Below are 22,432 nucleotides of genomic sequence, written 5' to 3'. Positions count from 1 at the left end.
GTTTAGCTTCCTAGAACATCACGTTATCCACCTGTCGTGTTTCTGCTATCTCTTATTTTTAACACAAATCTTAGGCCTGCTTAACAATGTTTTTTAGGTAAAAAAAAATACATACATCAAAGACACATCCTGCATCTTTGTCACTTCTTTGTTGCAGTTGATTCATCGCGCTTACCTGTTTACAATATGGATCCTCTGTGTGTCACGTTGTAGATAACGACATCCATAATGTTTTCCCTTTCATCCTTTAACATCAGTGACATCCGCTCACAGTTCTGCGTTTCTTTCTTTGGAAATGATAAGTACTGCTGCAAATCTAGTACAGAGAAAAAGTGGTCACTGGGTAACAATGGTGACCTAAACAGTCACTAGAACCTGAATATTTTCATCTTTTCTAACTGCAGAGATATAAAATGCATAATATTACAAACACGTATTAACATTTTTCTCTATTATATCATGCTGGTAGCATGGTCATATCATACTCATGTTTTAAATGAAGAGACTGCAGTTTTCCCAATTTACAAAGGGGAATAGACCTTTAAAGAATGAGCCAAGAGACAGAGATGCATTTTAATTTAATTCCCTTCTAGATAGAGGACCTCTAGAGCCCACTGAATATTTATTGCACCCATAAAGAAACCCCATATTAAACGTGATTGTGCAAACTCATTTCAGTTATGTAACACTGCAGTCGTTTTCAGCATTTTACAGCTGGTAGAAACATGGGAAGACTGGATTAGCCAAATAGTACTTATCTGCCATTAAGTTCTGGGTTTCTATGTCCATGCATCACTAGAGAAATAATATAAATGTAATGCATTATTTTGGAACACCCAATGGTAAATCCAGTCCTTTATCTCTGATTGTGTTCATAAAATGCAACTGGGAAATTATTTTTCACCTCCTAATATGCCCAGTGGATGTTGCAGGAAACTTTTGGGTATGGTCTTTGAATAGAGGGTGTTAGACAGCTATGCAAATGCACTTCACTAACATGAGATGTTTCAGCATCTGGTTAATTAACTATAAAGTATATGCCATGAACGTGCGGTTTCCCTTTTTTCTTCAAGTGTCCAGATTTGACAAAGGCAACGCAACATGCTACTCAGTTTGAAATCAAGCCATACATATTCTATGTAAAATATTCAATATTGTACTTATTCCATTTGTTATATATCTTACAGTAGACTTGTGCAAATGGACCAAGTCTTTGGTCCATTCATTTTTGGACAATAAATTTAGTTTCATGCCCTTTCGGTTCAGACGAAAATCTGAGGGCTTATTACATTCTGAAACGAAATTCATTGTCACACACCGTCATTCACTCTCTCATGCTCATTCACACACTTATTCACATTCTGTTAGACTATCATTCACTCTCTTACGCTCTTTCTGAATCTATCCCTACCTTCTCTTCAGTGTCCATGTCTCCTTGCCACGCAGCTCTGCTTCTTCTTGCATTTTTTGTTCTTTTGTCCTCTTTCTTTGTCTGCAAAAGGGCACCACCTCTTACACCAAGCGGAGGAGAGGGTGTGCCCAGAGGCTTCCCTTTTTCGGGAGTCTACAGAGAGACAGATAGATTTGCGGAGAAAAGGAGGCGCAGAAACGCTTTTCTTTCTCAGCGAATCTGTCTTCATTATTCCATCCTCCTGTTGAACCCCGGACAAACTTGTTTGCCATAACTAGTTTATTTGGAAGATGGTTTATTTTTATATTTTTTAGTATAAGACAAAGGATGCATAGATTTTGCGGTTGGCACTAGCATCTGTGATGATTTTGTAAAGGAAAAAGATCTTATTTATGGGCAGTCACTCATTGTTGATCTCTTATGCACACCGTGGTCCTTTTATAAAGGGAATATAACTAATATAACTGACAATTTGCAAAAGGGCAGATGCCCTGGGCACACCCCTTCCCCTTTCCTCTAATCACTGGACAGGGGGTTCCTGGAGGCTCTGGCCTTCTCAGATGCAGAATTGGCAATGTAACATGCTGCACAGAAATGGTTAAAAATAAAAGAATTCATTGGTTTATATGCTCTCTACAAGCAAACGCCAGAAAAACTGAAATAAGGGCGAGGCTTTGCCTAATAAGGAAGACAGATTCGCTGTGAAAGAGATATGTTCCTGTACCCCTCCTTCTCAGCGGATCTATTTATATAATTCTGGTCTCTCTATGGACTTCTGCAAAATGGTGAAGACATTGGGACAGCATCTTCGCTCTTCTTCCAATAAGGGGAGAAAGTGTACCTGAGGCCACGCCCTTTTGCGTAGTTCACCGGGAGGCCATGTCCAGCTTTCCTTAGAGGAAGAAAGAAGACAGAACAATGATAATAAGAGTGAAGGAGAGTGTGAGAGGATGAGAAGTGAGAGAATGTGAAAGAGCATGAGAGAGAGAGAGTGAGTGGAGAAAAAACAATGACATTCAAACATAAAATTTTGAGTTCTTTGCTTAGTTTTCGTTTGTTTCGTTAGGGGGCCCTCCTAGTTTTTGGAGAATCTGACGAATTTTGTTGTGTTCTAATGCAAGACAGCATATTTCAAGTGGTCCAAAAGGAGTAGGTAACAGCAGAGATGTATTTATGGTGGCCTTTATTGCCCTTCGCCTAATAACACCTACCTCTGCGTCAGGTGTCCCTATACTGGCACCTCACTTCAAAAGAATGCATGGAGCTGGGCGCAGCTAGGCATGGTCCCCCAAAGTGTAAATGAGCTTTCCCTTGAATCAAGCTTCCCTGAGCAGTTGCGTACCAGAAAGCTTGATCGTGGATTAGGGTGATCTGCCCCCTTTTTTGCGGCAGAGAGGTTGCCCTGCCCAAGGAGCTGCCACCCTAAGACTAGTTACCACAGTTTATGCATTGCTGAATATGCGTGTCACATGAGTTAGAAACCATAAATAAAAGTATGCTTTTAAAGGAGAGTTCTCCATTTACAGAATTCACTCACTCCCAGAGCAACACGCTGCCTGTTCAAGATGAGAACAGAAACAATAGTGTAATTATTTTCTTTTTGGAGATAAGAATCAATTCTCTACATCCCTGTAGAGAAACAGTTTCTCAGCACTGGGCTTGTTAGGTCTTGTCACGTTTTCTTTTGTCTCTTTCTCAAAGTAAATGCCTGCCTTTGCTTTGGCTGCGCCTGCTTTCCGCCCTGACAAGTAACCTGCCGTTTAGAATAGGCATGGGGTGGAGGCTCTACCATGGTAATTATAATATATACGAAAGAGACACACAGAAGACAACATTCCTATCCATCCGCTAGGCAATGTCTTTTCAATCATGGCAAGAATTCTATTTCAGATTTCACCTGCCAACCCTTTCTGTGCCAGAGTGCCTATTGTTACAGTGGAAGGCATTGCTCATCCCTCGACTCACGGGGAGTTGCCTTACAAGGGCACCTGTTATTTTAACAGGTTGTCTCATCAGCAGAATAGGGCACAACACATATAGTGGATAATTTAATGATGTTCTATGGACCGTCACAATCCTTGCCATGGATACTGGGTTCCTTGTACGGACACTTTACCTATCCTTGCTCACTGGTACCCATATGATTAAGCCTGACTTTCTTCATCCGAGAGCTGGGTATTTGTAAAAGCTGAGTAAGCTTCTCCTGTAGCATTAATCATATATCAATGTTACATAATGAATGGTATATGCTTATTAATAATGCATTGTAATGCTTTGAGGTATCACAGCGGATGTGTTTTAACTCTATAATGTGGCCTAAATATGAAGTCATACTTTTGTATTAACCTTTATGCCTTTCCCTTACATACCATTATTTGAGTGGTTGAGCACTGTGATACATTGACTACAAGGTGTAAGCTGTTTAAAAGGAATACATATCATTTATTAACGTAAGGCCATCAAAGGTCCACAAGCTTAATGTGTCCATCAAGGGTGCCTTCTTAGTCAACTCCTTTGTGTTGGATCTTTAATAGTGTCCTCGATGACCAGCTTTTGAACAGCATATAAAAATATATTACAATTGGAAGTATCATATTAAAACAATGCCCTTCATAACAACCTAAACATCCTACTAGGTAGGATAGTAACTTTATATAATACAGTATTTTTCATAAGCAGTACTTAAGAAAACTCCAAAACTTGGGATCGCCAAGACTTGTCCTTTGTCAGCCATCAAACAGTGACTGTTAGGCTACTAAATGTTTGTATATTTTTTTTAAATTTGCTCATACATTTTTTGAGTGCAGGGGAATGGGGGGTGTAGGGTTCAATTTAGTTATTGTATTTATAACAATTATGTATTTGAAAGAGCTTTCTAAACACATATTAAGATGGATCTCTCACCTGGACATTAATGTTAATGACAGCATCCTTAAGTATTTTGTGCATCTGTCTATAACATGTTAAAATTACAAATGCATTCAAGTGGTAATAATGTAACTACCTCTGACGTGATTAAAGAAAACATGACATGTGTTATACATCTGCAGCGTGGTACTGAGCAATCCGTTGCAGACCCACCGGCAGTGAAGGGGGCAAGTCATCTGTGGTCAAAGCTCTCTCGGTTATCAGTAGCACTAAGCTACTTCCTCTGGTAGCCTTATAAGGGAAACATTGGAATTCCTGAGCTTTGTGTAATGCAGCCGAGGGTCCACAGTCCACCTTCCTTACTGTACAGTCTTAACAGGAAACATACCATGAAAGACTCTCGGGAATGCAGCAACCTGTCTGCTTTACTCCTACAGGCTGTTTATTTTACTCAACCTTATGTGGCCACAGAGTACACAACGACCAGCGTTGGAACAGCAGTGGAATAAGCAAATGGTATTCACTCAAGCTACCATGTGGTTAAAAATAACCCTCTATGTATTCACATTTCCTCAGGCGCTACTTTGCCTTATCTCAGTAAATAGTTACTAACTGCAGAAAAGTTGGAGGCATTCAGCAGGTAGACTATAGCTCCCATCACCGTTAGCAAACTGTTGGGAGGGACACTGATTGACAATCCTAGATATGGTCTATATGTAACGTGAACTGGTGACAGGCAGTGAAATAAGTGTTCTGTTCCTTAGATTTGGCCCCAAGTTTTAAACGCACCTCATATTATAGGAAATGGATAAAAACTCTCCAGTGAGAGAAGTAAGCCAATTCTTGCAACATTAGCATCTGCATATAAGTAACAACTGCTTAATGCTAAAAATAAAGAAAAAAACACTGCTCCAACCCCTAATGAGTAAAGGATTAATTCACAGTGTCTCACTTTGTAGTGAAAGAATTCTAACGCTGACATCACGGACTGTGTGTGAAAAAATGTCAGTTTCAGAATGAAACGACTTAGTTGTGTATATTCTGAAGCTCAGTGACAAAATAAATGGGTCTCGTAGGATTTTTTTTTATTCCTTTGCCCCTTGTATGCTGAAAGGGATTTTGTCATGTAAAGAAACTAGATTTTTATCTGTGCATAATGTGTCAGTACAATATTTTAGCAAACCTAGAAGCTATTTACATTGGAAGCATTTTAAAATTAAGTAGTTGTGGATTAACGTGGAGTAAATTAAGTAATTGTGGATAAATGTGGAGACTGATTTTAGAAAGGTTATGTTGCGTGTTGCGTTCCCGGTCCACCAGAAGCCAGAATTGAGGCTGAAGAAGCCATTGAATATTTACTGGTCCTCCCCACAGACATGTAGTCTCCAAAAGCACCAGTACTATGGCCATGAGCACTGGTGTTGTGCTCCCTAAATAACCGTGTGAGGTAGTGTTAGGAGTGGCAGATAGTTCTGTCTGCTACGCACACAGTTATATCTGGACTGGGTTTTCATGTTCCTACGCTGCTGGGAGACAAAATGGAGGGACCTTGTTGGTAGTTCCACCCATGTAATTTACACTCTACTTACTAGTGCTTATTGTAATCCTATTATCAAGCATATCATACCAATTTCTGCTTATCTTTCTTTTTGCCCACAAGGCTTTTGAAAATTGTATTATTTTTTAAGATTACAAGCAGCACCTTGGGACCCACCCTAATCCTAAATAAAATGACCAGGAGCCTACATTACCCATGTACACTTATACTTTCTGTACGTTTTCCAAAAATGCCTGTTGATTAAAGGGGAAATCTGGTCACCCTACCATTGCTCTCTACAAATAGGAAGATGAAGGGGTGGGCCTCTGGGCCACTGATTACTTTAAAATGCTAAGGGTGCCGGCACGTTCTGGTCTAGGCCGACTAGGCCTCAGTCAGCAGATCTGTTGAGGCGAGAGACAGCTGATGTGCCACATTAGTGATGTCATATTATCAGAGGCCTCCCTGACGGATTTATACCAGAAGATCTGTGCCTAGCTAGCACAGCCTCTGCAGTATTCCTCCCCTTCCCCATGTGCCCCTCTGAGTTTTAGTGAGGTAGGGCCTTGTGGGTGCTGGCCTGAGTCAAGCGTTAGGCAGCTCTTCGCTTAATTGCACCACTACTCAGGGATGGACAGAATGTAGCATTTTGGTGTGATAATATTTACAGTGGTAGCTCTTTATTAGACTTCATGGTAGTCATGTTGCCTTGTAAGGCTTTGGCATCCATAGATTATGATGAAGAACATATTTTTTTATTATAGTAGATTTGTGCCATCTGAGATGGGCATTTTATAATTATCAGTAAAATGCACTCAGTGTTAAAGGAGGGTTCGGAAGAGCTCCTTCAGAATTCTTAAATTCATGTGACACATACTTGCCTTCCCTCAGCAGCGTATGGAATGTTTCACATCTCCTTCATCTGCTTCTAAGGCATGCATTCACCCTGTGAAGCTGAGGTCTCAGGGACCTTGTAAATGTAAGAGTTTTTGTTTGAATTTCTTTGCATTCCAACTGAATCCAATAACACGCATGTTTATAACCTGCTTAAATGTTTTATATTCTCAGGACATGGCATGATCTTGAAGCTATAGCCCTTGTTATGCTTAACTTTCTAGACTATTTGGAAGTTTCTTCATTCCAGAAGGCCACACCATACATTTTAAGTTTATCATATAATGTACAGGATTGCATATTGCCCAGATATATGCAGTATAAAGAATAAATAATAATTCAAGAACAGTGGGTCTTATTACTGGTGCAGAAGATCCCTCCAAACCAGTACAAAGGTCATTAGTCCCCCAGGTGAAGAAGTGATTTCTTGCACCATCAACCTAACTGAAAGGAGCATGGGACAATGCCAATTGTGATAGCTTTTGCGGACAGTTGGGATCCTCTGATCTTCCGAGACCAGCCCGCTGATCTGTGAAATCTGTGAGACAGCTCCCGTGTGGCCTCTTCACTATGCGACGCAGCTGCGCTCAGGGACATGATATCATATCCTGATGTTTGGCTTCCCAACCTCATGAGGGTTAAGGTATCTCTGCTCCCAATGAAAGTGCACCGACTTGGACACCTGAAATATTGGAGGGGTATGACACACCTTAAATATAAGTTCTTGCCCTTTATCTTTAAAAGAAAGTAAATATGTGAATATTAAGGAGGTTTAACATACCCTATCCCCTACTACCCCATTTTTGTGTTACACCATGCTTTGCTTCCCTTTCCGCTAACCTGTCAGCCACGTATGCTTTATGTGATAAGTCTGTATTGCATTTGGGTCAATACAATAATTTGGGTATTCTTATGCTATGTTTTATTTATGTGAAATCTGTATCTTGCTTGCTGTTCAATGGCTTTTTACTTTTACTGTTATCACAACCAGATTCAAAAAAGAAAAAAAAAAAGCCTTTATTCATTAAATGCTAGAAGACTTCAGGCTATGTTTATGGTGATCGGTACACAATAGGTTGGAAGCTTATACTTGCCTATAATTAATGGTCAATAAAATATGTTTTAGTTCTACATTCCTTTTGAACAAATATATTATAATTTATTCAGGATGCAAAACAAGTGAAGGTGGTTTGCAAAGTGATGAAAACCAGTCTTTCTACAAATCACATGAATAATAACACATCGTAACTTACATCTCACAGACCAGTGCAACTACTGTGCTCCAAAAGCACTACTGCGATCCTCCAGTGATTTATATACATGCAAGCAATTGTTCTTCTACATTAAATATAAGCAAATTATGGTGTACTGTGAGCGTGAACATTTGCATGTCAGTAGCCAGAAGCCCTTACCACAGCCCAGACATTGCACACTATACAAATATATAGTACAGTAGTAGGAAAGACTTAAGACAGATTAAATACACTTTAGGAGAGAAAAGGCGCAATAGAAACATTTAAGGATTTCAGAGGATTAAATAATGCTGAAAAGGGAAGATTTTTAATAAAATGAGAAGTATACTCATAGTATAGTATAAGGGACTGACTGAGGAGTAATGCACAAATATTCTACTTAGCACAAAGGGTAGTAGATACCTGAAATAAACATCCAGTGGAAGCAGTAAGGAAGTCACAAAAAGCGTGGGTTGTGCATAAAGGTACTCAAATAAAAGAGTTAAAAAAGGGTCGTCACTCTGTATCTGCGTAGAGAAGGCCATGGACTTTGGACATGACAGAAATACCGGTTTAAGCTTGTGTACTTGTATACCTACCAGTAGCCAAAATGTGACGCGTTTTAGGAGGGGGGGGGTCATTAGACTGAAACCTAACCTATTTCTAGAAACGTGGCATGTAGTTTGGATATATTGCTGTGTATATCTGTAACAGTGCTAATGTGTTACAAAAATAATGCGTTATGATGGAACACAAAATACTTGAAATATACATGACATTTTAGTGATATTGAAATAGTAGGGCACATACGGTATAAAAGAGAACAAAATATGCAGTTTCAGTCCAGAGACTCTCTTCCACCTTGTAATGTGTAGCAGAGGACATCTGCATGTCTCCACTGCTTTGACTGTCTAATTGAACCTTTGGACGCTGATCTGGACCCAACTGTGAGGACTTTGTTCTGTTGCTGTAGTGGGGCATCGTGTTTTAGGATATGCGTGGAGCTTTTGCACTACTGCCATTTATTCAATAGTGTGGGGACTGTGTGCATAGCATGGGCGTCCTTTATGTTGTTGTCAAGACTATTACACTATAGTATATGCACTCTACCAAGTGGATCTCATTGTTGGTAACACACTGAATTAGTGTGTTGAAGTGGCTGTATTCACTAACGTATGTTTTATCATGTTGCATTGCACACTGGAGTATTCTGGTGTACTGTTGTTTTAACTCTTCTGTAGAATATAGGGTAAAGAATAGAGACAAGTAGTCTAAAGATCGGTATGCATGGATACCAATACACAACATATAGATTGTTTTTCTTTACTAAAATTAAGATAAAAGCACATTTACAGCTGCTTTTCTCAAATTCATTTGGGAGGCTGAATCGTGTATAAGTCTCCCTGGAAATAGAATCCTGCCGTGTGTTTTTTTAATAAGTGACTTTTGTTTGGCACACCTACTAGTTTCTGTAATTTTGTTAGTGCAAGTTATTCACAACTTGTTCCACAAATCTTGTAAATGAATCGAAATCTTGTTTCCTTACTGACGGCCAACATTCTTTACTTACCTTCCCTTTCAAACTCTATTACAGTCTGGTGTGCATGTTTTTGTTTTTTTTTAAATATTGTTCAGCGTTATGTGATTGTTCGCTTGGTGAAAGACTGGCCTTGTGGGGTATTGGTGGGCTTGGCTTCCTCTGCATGCCTTTAGCCTGACATCACTGTATATTTAGGAGCAGCGACATCCAACCTAGAGGACGATATTCTGTTTGGAATCTTAGGTCAGGATGACATTAATAATGCTGAGATACAATAGAGGTTTTGAAGGTGGCAATTCAAAAAACCTTTGAGTGTAACATTTGGCCTTCATCTGGACAATAGCATTTAAGGGCACCCTGTATTATCACCCATCGCCTCTCTATTCTTTTTTCCTTTTGATGTAAGATTATTATTACAACAGAGTCCACTGATTTGTTGATACTGTCACCAAATAAATTGGAAGGCAAAGTCGCCTGTTAACTTTGTTAGGTTAGCTCGAGGCTGGCAAGTTTCTGTGCTACATTTACAAACCTCTGTGATCTGTAAAGCGTGCCAGCACTCACGTCACCAGTTTGGGAAACAAGTGTAACATTAGATGATGCACCAGTCTCCATAACCTGTTCTTTCAATTTCCTGCAGAAATGTTGTAACAGGTGATAGAAACTGCTCTCCAGCATCAGAAACTAGGTTCTATCCTAAAACACATTCAACACAGGCTGTTTTGAGAGGAGAGTTTTCCATTTATAACGCATCTCATTTAAGGTGCCCACAGGACATGCTTAGCAAATAAAGAGTTAAACAATTGCACTATTCAGTTTATAGAGTGTTAGCAGCTGCTTAGTGCATTGGATTAACTGTAGCTCAGTTCTGCTATTGGGAATTCAGCCTTCTGATTTTTGTCAGTTTTGTAGAGACTGTGGGTGGACTGACTACACAGTCAGCCACAACTCTCAGCCATAGAACAGTGGTAGTCGTAGCTAACATCTGAAGATCCTCAGTTGACCTGATGGATGAACCTTGTATTCTTTCCAAGCCTCTATCCATCCCCTGCTCCCTCTCCATCCCCTGCTCCCTCTACATTCCTTTCTACTTTCTCCACTCTTCTCTCCGTTCCCTGCTCCTTTCTCCACTCTCCATTCCCTGCTCCTTTCTCCCCTCTCCATTCCCTGCTCCTTTCTCCCCTCTCCATTCCCTGCTCCTTTCGCCACTCTTCTCTCCATTCCCTGCTCCGTTCTCCCCTCTCCATTCCCTGCTCCTTTCTCCACTCTCCTTTCTCCACTCTTCTCTACAATCCCTGCTCCTTTCTCCACTCTTCTCTCCATTCCCTGCTCCATTCTCCCCTCTCCATTCCCTGCTCCGTTCTCCCCTCTCCATTGCCTGCTCCTTTCTCCACTCTTCATTCCCTGCTCCTTTCTCCACTCTTCTCTACAATGCCTGCACCTTTCTACACTCTTCTCTCCATTCTGTGCTCCTTTCCCCACTTTTCCCGCTGCCCTCTCCATTCCCTGCTGCTTTCCCCACTCTTCTCTCCATGCCTGCTCCCTCTCCTGTCCCCCTCTTGCAGTGGATGCTGTGGCTGTGCAGTGTTGGGACTGAGCTGCTGCCTGTCTGCTGGGTGTGGCCTGAGTGCTTTATTTGAGCTCCCAGCTGTGACCGTCTATCTGCTCCCACCCTCAGAGGAGGGGGATAGACTTCTTTGCTCGTTGTAGGGAGGCAGTCTGGCTGGGAGAAGCAGAGGGAGAGAGGTGATGTGAAAACGCGCAAAGGATCCCTGCTTTCCTGGAGCTTTTCAATCGGGATCCCCTTGCACTGGGTCTGGAGATCGCAGGGCTTCTCCATTTGCTCCTTCCTTTAGTGAAAGAAGGAAAGAGAGAACAGGATTCGATTACAAAAATCACATTGGTGGAAGGATAAAAAGAGATCAGAAGCTGGATCTGAGCTCTGTCAGGCTGTGAGCTTGCGCCCATACAGAGAGCTTGGACCGAAGTGCTCTGTACTGGACTTGAGACCTGCATAAATGCCCGCAGAACTCCAACAGGTCAGTGTCCCCCCAACCCCTGCAATTCTGCATAGGGTATTGGACTGCAGAATGGGGGGGTGGAGGGGTATTTATTCCAGAGCTGGAAGTTCAGCCATGAGCAGACACTGAGTTCATAGAAAGGAGGATGCATGTTAAGTTGTCTTCTGCAGTAATGCATGCTGTCTTCTGCCCTTAACATGTACCTGGAACTCTAAGCACTGCAAGCACTTTGCTGCCTGGATGTGGAACTGCTGCATCTGGCTTTACCTTCTCTGCATTCACACTACTTTAGTAAGGTTACCATCCACACTCCTGGCTCCAATTAAAGGGGATCATTTACGTCAAGATCCATCCTATCCCCCTGCATATCACATAGCATGCAGATACACTAGTATATGGAGAGAATAAAATTCACCTTTAACTGGCAAGTGAACAACAAAGTGTACAAAATATTATCCTTGTGTTTTAACCCTTATGGAGCATGTCATCTCACTGGATACATTATCAATATATTTAGTATAAAAATATTATCACCACCATGCTGATACTTCTACAAATATTGACATTAGCTTTGGCAATCTGTAGTGGTGCCACCATGTTATGTTACCCGATTAGCACATGCCAGGGAGAAGTGGGAGTGAATTTGACATTGTGCTTTATTTTTCAGATTTGCTTATTGTTTCTTATTGTTTCCGAATTCATTAACCATTTGCAGTTTAGACGTCGTGTCCCGGTGCATTTCGGCTGTTGTATGGGTGGCACTATCCGTTGGGGTTTTGTTGGAGACCCCATGGAACAGATAAAAGCATTCCTGCATGGCTGATAGTTTCTTAGGAATCTCAATAGAAGGCGGACTGAATTTGCCTGCATTTTTTTTTAGTTATTCTTGAGGGGGGGAATTAAAAGCAGATAGTCTGATCTGCCTCAGGTTTCGACCCTCTGTTCAATTCTTTTGAAAATTATGTGATTTATAATCTGAAGGACAATACGTTTTTGTTTGTGTATGGATGAATGTTCTTTATAAATGTATCCGTATATGGTTTTTTTGCCCCTGTATTTTTTCGTATCACTTTTGATCACTTCTTCAGTTTTGTTTCCAAGGGCTTCCTAGCTTTCCAATTGCTCCAGTGATATTTATGATGAGCACACTTAGTTGCCAAGTGAAAAAAAAAATAAAGGTTTTTTTTTCCCTCCCCCAAAAATCCATTCATGTGGACGCATCTCCTGATAAAAGACTAGGCCTGTGGGCTTATCCCTTGTAATTTAATATTTTGAAAGCAAGGAAGGATACTATGATGTTAGTCCAAGAATCAATACCTACTTCCTTGAGATTGTATTTCATGATTAGCTGGTATGTTAAAACAGACAGCACTGTTAAACCCCATTCTCTCGCACTTCACCCTCATCCCCATGTTTTTGGCCAGCATATTGGTGCCTTGTTGCTTTGGGAGTTGCCATTGATGCATCATTTTCAGAAACCACAGGGCTTTTCGTTCAGTTGCGAATGACTAAGTATTGCATATGTTAGCAGCACTATCTTTACCAAGGTTGAGAGTGCTTCAGATGCACTTACCCTAAATCAGTGAACTTGACAGCCATGTTTCTTTTCCTGAGTGTCTGTGAACTTTGTCACTGTACAAAAGCTACACCTGGTGAAGACACCTCAGTTCAAGGAACACCCACTAAACCTCATGGTATATGAAGGTAGCTTGCAGTCACATGTTTCATTTCTGCTTGGGTGTTGCCACTGTCTTAAATGTATATCTAGTCTTCAAGCTACGTTATTGCTGGAGCATTCTAATATTTAAAGTAGCATTCTCCTGGTACACTGGCAAATGGTTCATGATTGTTTTGGTACATTAAAAGAAAACTTCGGGTGCCCAGTACCTATTTAATACCTACGTATTTAATGTTTGTTTTATAGAGAAAACAAATGTATTATTTTTAAGTAACATTATCGTAATCAACATGTTGTTGGGTTTTTTCGTAGATGTATGTTTGTACTAGAACATCATATGCCCGGTGGCTCAAAAATGGACTATTACACATTTAGCTGATTGGGCAGTTCTCTTGTTTGTTTATAGGACCACTTTTTGAAACTTTTTCACAAAATCTTTTTTTTTTTTTTTTTTTTTAAGATAAACTCTTTGCTTTTGTTCATTTCCATATCAATACACATTTTTTTTTCCAGCGCTATTTATTCGTCCAGTACCACTTTTGGTATTTTAGGCAGTGTGACTAAAAGCATACATTTTGCTCATATGATCGAACAAAGTAAAAATGTTGTACTCTAAGAGAGTGACGTCTATAATTATAAATGTTCCCAGCCACATTTTGAAACGTACAATCCTGTTCTGTTTCTTACAGTAAAGGTTGTTTTCTACTCTTTATATTTTTTAGAATAACATTTTGCGTGTTGTGTCTGTCGTTCTTGGTCATCCGTAAATCTATCTGAAGATCCATTGTGCTTCTTGATGTCACTGGTAGATGGATAGTGTTGAGAGAGGCCTATTTCATTGATCTTTGTATGTCGGAAAATGACCTATAAGTGCAAAAGCGCAAAGTATACTTTTGGGCAGATTCTGTGTGTGATATGATGTCCTCCTGAGAGAAGAGCAGAGAGATGACTATTGAAAGAGACAAAATTAATCCATACAAGCAAGATTTCCAGATCCATAAAACATGTCAAAGTAATAAACTTGTCAGTTATAGTCACAAAACCAGTGGATTACATGCCTCTTCTATACATGTAATAGTATTTATCAGGTTTTATCCAAATCTCTGGAGCCAGGAAGCTCTGGAGGCTTTCGGTGCTGCTGTCTAATGTTTAGGAGTATTATATATCACTGTGGAGTTAAGGATATTTTATCATGAGACTGTGATCATGAAATGGTAAAACATTTTGAACAATTAAACATTCTGATATCACTGTGCATTATGAAGGGCCAGCTCCAGAGTACTTCTCCTGCAAGGAGGGTCACATAGGCCCTGCAAACTTCAAGGGTAGTCATCCTACTGATTTAACTGATGTTGGGCCAGCTTAGTCCATCTTGCCTGCGGACACCTAGTTGAGACCCTTAGAGCCAGAGCTTGACCAGCAGCTTTATCCTTTTGGGAGCTGTCATAGGAAGCTCCCGTTGTCCGAATGTGCTGGTTACTGGTATCCTGTGTTTTAAACCAAAGTTTGTGTTTTCCTTTATTGTTTATTGTGTGCCTCATTTTTGATTTTTTTTTTATACACAAAGGGAAAAATATCATGGACAGGGCATATTTTTGCACAGGGCCCACAAGTGTTTTTGCAGTTGCCCTGGATGGACACAAAAGGAAATATTTACTAACTGGTGAGGTGTAACATACCATATTGCCGATTTTTCCTATGCATTAGACCTTTCTGCTCCCGACTCTCCATAATGCCTAGTTAGGATGGCAAGATACATTTTTCAAAGTATCACAACTCAATGTTTATTGAATAAACTTCTTAAGTAGTTACAATATCACACCTGCCACCATCTCTCTTTAGCGTTTGACATATTGGGCAACGTGGCTGGAGAACTCCCTGACTTCAACACGCAGCATAAAAGCAAGTTAGCGAAGAAAAAAAGGCAGCTCCCCATATTTGTTTGACGAGTATAAAAGATTTATTAATATTGTTCTTCCTGCCTTTTCCTTTTGTATTGTCCAGCTGAGACGTAATGTCTTCCAGTCTCTTGTACTGAGGAAAGTAATTGTCAGTTCCAATCAAAGTCTGCAAGCTGTGTGATGTCTGGGAGTGTCTCCGATCTGCGTGCTGTCCGCATCTATGGCGTGCATAGTATTAGTCACACATAAGCCTTAATTGAAACTCTTCATCGCATTACTGTTCTTGCACTTTTCACGGTGTGCTCTTAGAATCTTTAGGCCGTGCGAACACATGAGCCCATTACACTGCAGTACTGTCTGTTACCTGTGTGCTTTAATAACATAGTTTCTGTGTGTGTGGGTTTTTTTCAATCAACAGGGTGTGTCGGCTGAACGATCCTCTGTTGTATGTATTTCCATTCAGCTCTATTTGTAAGGACCTAGCATTAAAAAAAAATCTTATTGATGATGGCATAATACGCTAGACTCATATTTCTGTCTTCCATCCCAGATGAAAATTATTGATCTGTTTAAATGTAGTTTATGTCCCTGATGTATTCCTGTGAAGAATTGGTACTTTATCTAGGCAGACGAGATGTGTTTCTCAGCAATTTGCTTCTGGTGTCTCATTCTCCCACTGTCTTGTTATGATCCCATAAGTATATATCATAGAGATCAGGTCTGGTCGTATAGCCCCTTTGCTTAAGCGGGGTATGCTTTAGTCTAGTAATATTGATTTTTTTCTAGTATTTTTAAAAGTGGTCAGGATTTGGTTTGATCTTAAAGTTATTACTTGGTGTCAGTATATCTCCATTGTAGAGGAAAATCCAGTCTCTCTAAATTCTATATTACTATAAATGTGTTAATACATTGAGTTTGACCACGAAGGTGTGTCTCAACTACTTTTTAAAATGATTTAAACTGAAATGCTTGAACTCATATATAACATACTACATGGTGGCCGGTATGTAAGTTGATAGAGCTGCTGGATGGAAGATTAAACCCGGGGTAGTAGTTTTTTGCTGCCCCCTTCTCTCCATCCCTGTTCTGTATACATGGACACTCCATACTCAATGTGGCGTGCTTCTGGCTAGCAGATGCGTTTTTGGAGTATTGATTTCGGATGTCTAGTGGCCTCTCTATTCTTAACGTTCTTCATGTTTCCAATCTGTTCTGTCTTAATAAACCCCGGAAATTTTACATGACGGTAGAGTTTGTAAAGAAACAAAAAAATATTGTCTATGAATGATTTGCAACTTTGGACCTGTCATTTGAAATCCAATAGTAGGTAAATTGTCTATACAAGTAATTAGTATCCAGTGTATTTTTTTAAGAGCCAGAGACGACATTAAGATTTGAGCTCCCCTGGCCAAGTGTAGCAGAATCTATTTGTCTAGAGAGTGCATAGAACCAGAGCAAAAAAGTATGAAAAGAGGAAGCAGGGAAATCCTAAATGTGCCAAAATATAGATTTTTTTTTAAAATGTATTTATTATTTCTTTAGGCTATTAAGTAATCAGAATTTGTAATGTGTTTCAGAATTAGATAACTAAAACATGAAATATACCAAAAATTATTTTTATTCAAATATTAAATTCCAGTTTTGGGTATAACTAAAATCCATGTCAGCCAGAGCAGAAAAGTGCAGACAATCCGCATGTGACAGGTACGCAAATTAATACATTTAAATCCACAATAACCGCAACATCTAAGGAGATATCATTTTCCTCAAACCCCATGTTTTACCATACTAGACACTAACTAAACCTAGACAATGTTTAAATATAAAAAATATTTTTTAAAAAACACCATATATATCTATATGACAAGAACAGTTATCTTATTGTTCTGTTCTCAGGATTTTGCAAGATTATCCCCCCCATTGAGTTATCTCTACCCTGGTGAAGCAGCCTTTGTAATGGTGGGGTGAAGAAAACTTTAGGTCAGTAGATCGATGACATACTGCTAGCCCTGCCACCACGAGACACAGATCTAGGCTTCCATGAGTTAATGTTTATATTAAATATTTCTGATTGACAAAAAACACAAAGTATTGCTGTCAGTGAATTAACTTTAAGAAAGTGGGAAAAGGAACAATCAGGCAACTTCCGATCTAATACTGCCATGGAATTGACTTGATTTATTGTCGATATTTGTGAAAAAAAAAATAGCTATATCTGAAAAGACGGGACAAGCGAATTTCATCATATTCATATATTTTAAAATGAGACATTAAGTTGTTGGGAAGTATGACCCTTGCATACTTCCCAACAAATAATACCATTTGGCTCCTTTGATGACATCTTTATTGTCATTCTTGTTAGAGTGCCTGAAACTTTTCTGCACAGATAGGCTTACACAGTTTGTTCATTTATTTGAATACACTTTGCTATCTGTCTGAACATATTGGGATCTAGGTAGGTTTTCTTTTGTTGGAGAATTTCAATGCCGAGGATGTTCACTTAGCAGCTACAAAGAATCCACAAATGCATCATGGGAATTGTAGTTTTCACAAAACCTGCTTTCTGCCCCTGGTTTAGGGCATTATTCTCATGGTGTCTGGTGAGTGATTAAGCACCGAATAAAGGGAGTTTTTGTAGTTTATCAAGAAATAAAAATGAAATAGTCAAAATGTGTTTTTAAAAACACATTAAGGAAGAAAGGCAGAACAGTCACATTTAAGCAGAGGAAAATATGCATTTATTCAGATCGCTACCAAATGTGCAAACCTATTGTGACATTTTTTCCTTTCATTGTAAGATTAGGCAGTTTTTGCTGTCATTCTGATTTTTGTTCGGCCGTGGATTGCTTGCTTTTTATTTATTTATTTTTGAAACGCTTTATTTATTTTCTATATATTTATATAGCGGGCTTCATCAACAGAATTTTTAAAATTCTTTTATATTTTTATTATTGGTATTTTAATACAGATTGTAGCAATTTCTTTCTTTTATTGGAACATTCCGGTACGGAGAAATCGCAATGACAACTTCTTTTTAGTTTGGATACTACACTTTATTTATAGAGTTCTGCATTGTATGTGGAAGTCATTATGTCATAAAACGCCTGATTTTATTAGACTGCTGCAGAATAGTATATATACAGAACAAATAAAAGTCTCCGTGAATAAAAAAGTGGCTTTTATCACTTTAATGCCACTCATTAGAATTTTTGCATTGGCTGGGAGTGTCACATATTTACGTGAATTTCTTGCCTTTCATTTTTATGTGCTGGGGTTATTGTGCATGGCTAAGAGAAGTAATCCCTCTTAATTGCTTGCCTGGCACTGTGTAACATATACGGGTTGCTTTATGTTGAAGCAAACGTTTTAGACATTTTGAATGCAGAGAATTTCGTTTAACTGGTTCCTTGTTTATTGCCCTGCATAAATGCAATTACTGTACTCTTGAGTCCTATAATGAGGTGTCTTAAAGTTGTCTCAGATGTGCCCGGAAGATTGTCATTCCAGGACGTTTTGATTAAAGAGGAATTTCCAACAAACGTTGTTAATAATAGTATCAAAATAAAATGTTTTGAAAAAAAATCACATGTCTTAGATGTTTCCAGGCAGCTACATACCAGTCACTTGTGTGTTGTGTTAGTCATCTTAGTCCAATCTACTAGACAAACATCAAGACTCCTTATCATACTGCCTATGGTAAACAACACAATGGCGCAGTCATACGCTGACTAATGACGGTCTATGGAGGAAGTCTGTAAGCACAGAAAGTTACCCCAAATACGACATGACTGAAAACAAAGACAGCCTCCAGGTCTGCAGATAAAGGATATTTATTGGAACAATAAAATAAAATCTAGATTGCATCGGTACTAACATACATTATTGTATACTGCACTCTCCTTTATAATCAAGGAGAAAATCATTTTCCATGGAACTTTAATGGTGTTGACAGTATTGTTATCTAAAGTAGCCCGCCACACTGTCAATGACTTTTCAGAGTTCTGAAGGGGTTTGTGGTGGGCTGGCCATTCTGACATACCTGGTCAAAGAAGCCTTATGAAGCTACTTAACTCCAGCCAAATGGAAAGTGGTGGTACATTAAAATTGTACATCACTGGGAATGAACTACACAGAATCAGGCATGTCCCCTGAACTTGGAAAGGTGAAAAAAAAATTTGAATAGCCATATGCATATTTTTTTTTTAAATAAATGAGTTTATATTCTCACCGTTGCTTGCAATATGAGCAGCTAATGCGGTGGCACCTGAGGCACAAAGCCATGGACATTTCTGATAGATTGTGGTTACAATGTACTATAACAGTAACAAGTGACAAGTTTTTGTAATGCACTTTTAGCAAGTTGAGTTGTCTGTAACATAAGCTGACCAAGCTAATTCTGCTATTCATTCAAATTACAATGTCTTATGATAAGAGTTTTGAGATCAGCTGCTGGGGTAGCAATGTTTTCACAGTGTATAGAGAGATGATGTCACTACTGCTCAGGTTTTTGTTTTGTTGCCCTGGGTTTGTCATTAGCGCTGATAAACTAAAGGTGGTTCCAAAAAATGCTGCTGCCCTAGCAATTGACATAAAAAATAAATCAGTTTGTAGATATGGAATTTGGACCCTCTCTTTGCTTGCCCTGTTGTGTGTCTGTAGCACTGAAGGAAGGTGTAAACAGATCTGTCCTTTCATGCAGGAATGTGCTCACATCGTGATGGCTTTATCAAGCTTTGTTCTGTGCTAAGCGTTGCGGACATAATTTGCCCTCTGACTTTCGGCATTTGACCAAGTATTGGAAGACGATAACTTTGTTTTACTGCATGCGGCAATAAAGAACAAGAGTTACCTTTTGTTTTAACAATTGCTGCCTTTTTTTTTACCTTTTACAAACATTTTTAGGGGTCGGAAGAGACCCCCGCATGCAGCATTCGCCAAGCCAGCGTTGGAGCTGACTGGGGTAAACATGTCACACGCATGGAGACGTGTTCAGTCGAACACATCTCCTGCATGGCATATAGCTGAGCGGTGTGCAAAGTGGCAAATGCTTATGGCGGGGTTCTGTGGGATCCCCCCATTCATTTGCAAGGGCGACGTCACAAAACAAATTAAAAGAACCATACAGCTATAATATGCATTAAAGGGAATATGACTGCAGGAGCGTCTGCTGTGTTACGTAAATAAACCTTTAATCACATAAAAACACAGAAACTCTTAAAAAGAAGCCTTTTCAGTTTCTGTGGCAACATCCAATGCTTTGTGTGACACTTAACAGATAACTTAAAAGTTAGGTTGGTATTGCTTACAGAATGCACCCACCGCTCTTATTCCTTACTACACTACGTGATATCATTGTACATTTAAAGGCTCTGTTAGCACAATGGTATAAATAGTGCCTGGAATGTGTATGAAGAGCTTAATAGCGGATTTGGCTCACCCCAAGACTGCGTTGAAAGGTAGATAAGATTATAAAAAGATATGTCTTTCCCCGTAAGTGGATAGAAATGCTTTTGATACACAGAAATAGCTCAGCTAAAATGAAAGTGTTGCTTTAATACACTGCCAAGGTTATTTGTGCGGATTTTATGGCTGCAGCATTGCTTTGATTAAAATAAAATATGAAAGGGGAGTTCCTTCTGCCCCCCCCCCTGTTTGTGGCATATTAGTATTGTCAGTAGGGTGCTCGGCATTATGTGTTAAATAGGTTTTTTTTTTCTGATTTCCAATTGTGATATATGGTTTGTCCAGTGTGGATTTCCCAACTGGACTTAAGACACTGAGAGGTGGTAACAGCCTGAACTGGCCAAAGAAGCGGCAAATGCGAAGCCAGAGTATTGTTGCAAATACAATCACTTTACACACTTCTTCATGTGTGATCCACTTGGTGCCATGGTCTGATCCCCTAGGTCGTGAGACCTAGTTTCGCACAAAGCAGAAATGAGAGTATATATATATATATATATATATATATATATATTATGATTGGACATAAAAAAGCATGGAAATATATTCTTGAGAAAGCGGGTTTTTATGTCTTTGTATGTGAACCTCTATATATGGGGCAGCCTAGATACTGTGGAGACCGCAGCATATCCTGGTCTTTGTCATTATGAGATTCTTTTCAGGCCTTGCTTAGTAAGCTTAAAAGTAATGGATTTCTGTCTCAGCAGCATCTTCGCTTCCATGAAGCACATCAGAATTAATTCTCACGATGGTTGGTTGAGATGCCAGGGCTAGTTAGCAGCTGCCTTGTGGTTTGTAAAACATGCTAATGGATAGACAGAGAGATACAAAATCACATTTCTGTAATTGCAAAGCCACAGCAGGCTGGGTTTAAAGCCCTTTTTAAAATAATGAGATGGAGTCGTAAAGTGATAAAGGTCTCAAAGACCACGGCGGTACAAGGTATGAGATGTAAAATGCCATAATTATTGTAACTTTTTGGCTGTCACAGTATTCCTTATGCCTTCGCTGTATGAGAAATTATCTTATAGAACAATTCTGCCACTTTTCTTGTACGAACACTTTTTCAAACGTTTTTCCTTTATTTTGTAACTTTTCGTTACCTCAAGCTTAGCCTTGCCTGAACCACGTATTTCTGTTTGACACTTCAGATTTAACGAAACATCTTATTGCTTCAGATGTCATAAATAGTCACTAGATATGTTATTCCTTGTCTGGGAAGTTCTGCTCTATAACACCAGCCGGAAGAAAGAACTCGTACCTTGAGATGCAGAATTTTCAATAATTATATCAAAGAAAATATTTTTTTCTTTGACATAATTTTTCTTTTTTTTTTTTGACATGTTGTTCAACTTTTACATTGGTAATTTGATTTCTCAGAAGAGCAGAAATGTTAAGTTCATAAAAGTGCGGTCCAATTGTTGCATTATACCTCTAGAATGATGGCTTTTATTGTTGTCTAATGTAAAGAACACTTCTTCTGGTCCTGTTAGTTGAAATTGGTAAGATCCATTTGCTGTAAGACCTGGTAAGTTAACTGGAAATCTGTTGCATTTTAATTGGCACATGAAACTTCTGGGTTGGCCTCCAAGTTCTTAACAAGTCTCCAAAAGAAATGTCATTTAAAATCTTATGGCATCTCTGTATAAATTGAATGCTCGTACTTGACCCGGCCTGCCCAGAGTTTCAATTAATTAATATTAAACCATTTTTTTCTTCCCACTAGTTATTTTATATGACATCATTATATGAGTTGCACGGTCTAAGCACATAATACTTCTTTGACTTTGCAGATGGCTCTCTGCTTTAGAAATGCCAACGTTTAATATAAATTTGTCACAATCGGTAGACTTCTGTTTGCATTTTTTAATGGTCCAAAGAAGGAAA

General features: G+C 39.2%; 1 protein-coding gene across 6 annotated transcripts in view; it reads left to right on the top strand.

Moving 5' to 3' along the window:
* Nucleotides 1–22,432, top strand: part of ARVCF (ARVCF delta catenin family member) — a 247,836-nt gene that overhangs the window by 143,739 nt on the left and 81,665 nt on the right. Inside the window, exon 1 of one of the 6 annotated variants that reach the window (XM_053471253.1) lies at nt 11,159–11,521. The exons of the other annotated variants lie outside the window; for them this stretch is intronic. Within the exon in view, the coding sequence (XP_053327228.1) occupies nt 11,501–11,521 (21 nt within the window). The 5' untranslated portion in view covers nt 11,159–11,500. Of the gene's footprint in view, nt 1–11,158; nt 11,522–22,432 lie in introns of those variants that run through there. 6 annotated transcript variants of the gene reach the window in all.

This window comes from Spea bombifrons, chromosome 1, assembly GCF_027358695.1.
Source record: "Spea bombifrons isolate aSpeBom1 chromosome 1, aSpeBom1.2.pri, whole genome shotgun sequence".
In the NCBI taxonomy this organism is placed as follows: Eukaryota; Metazoa; Chordata; class Amphibia; order Anura; family Pelobatidae; genus Spea; species Spea bombifrons.
Note: the sequence above shows the minus strand (reverse complement) of the source record. Positions and strands in the feature narration are given on the sequence as shown.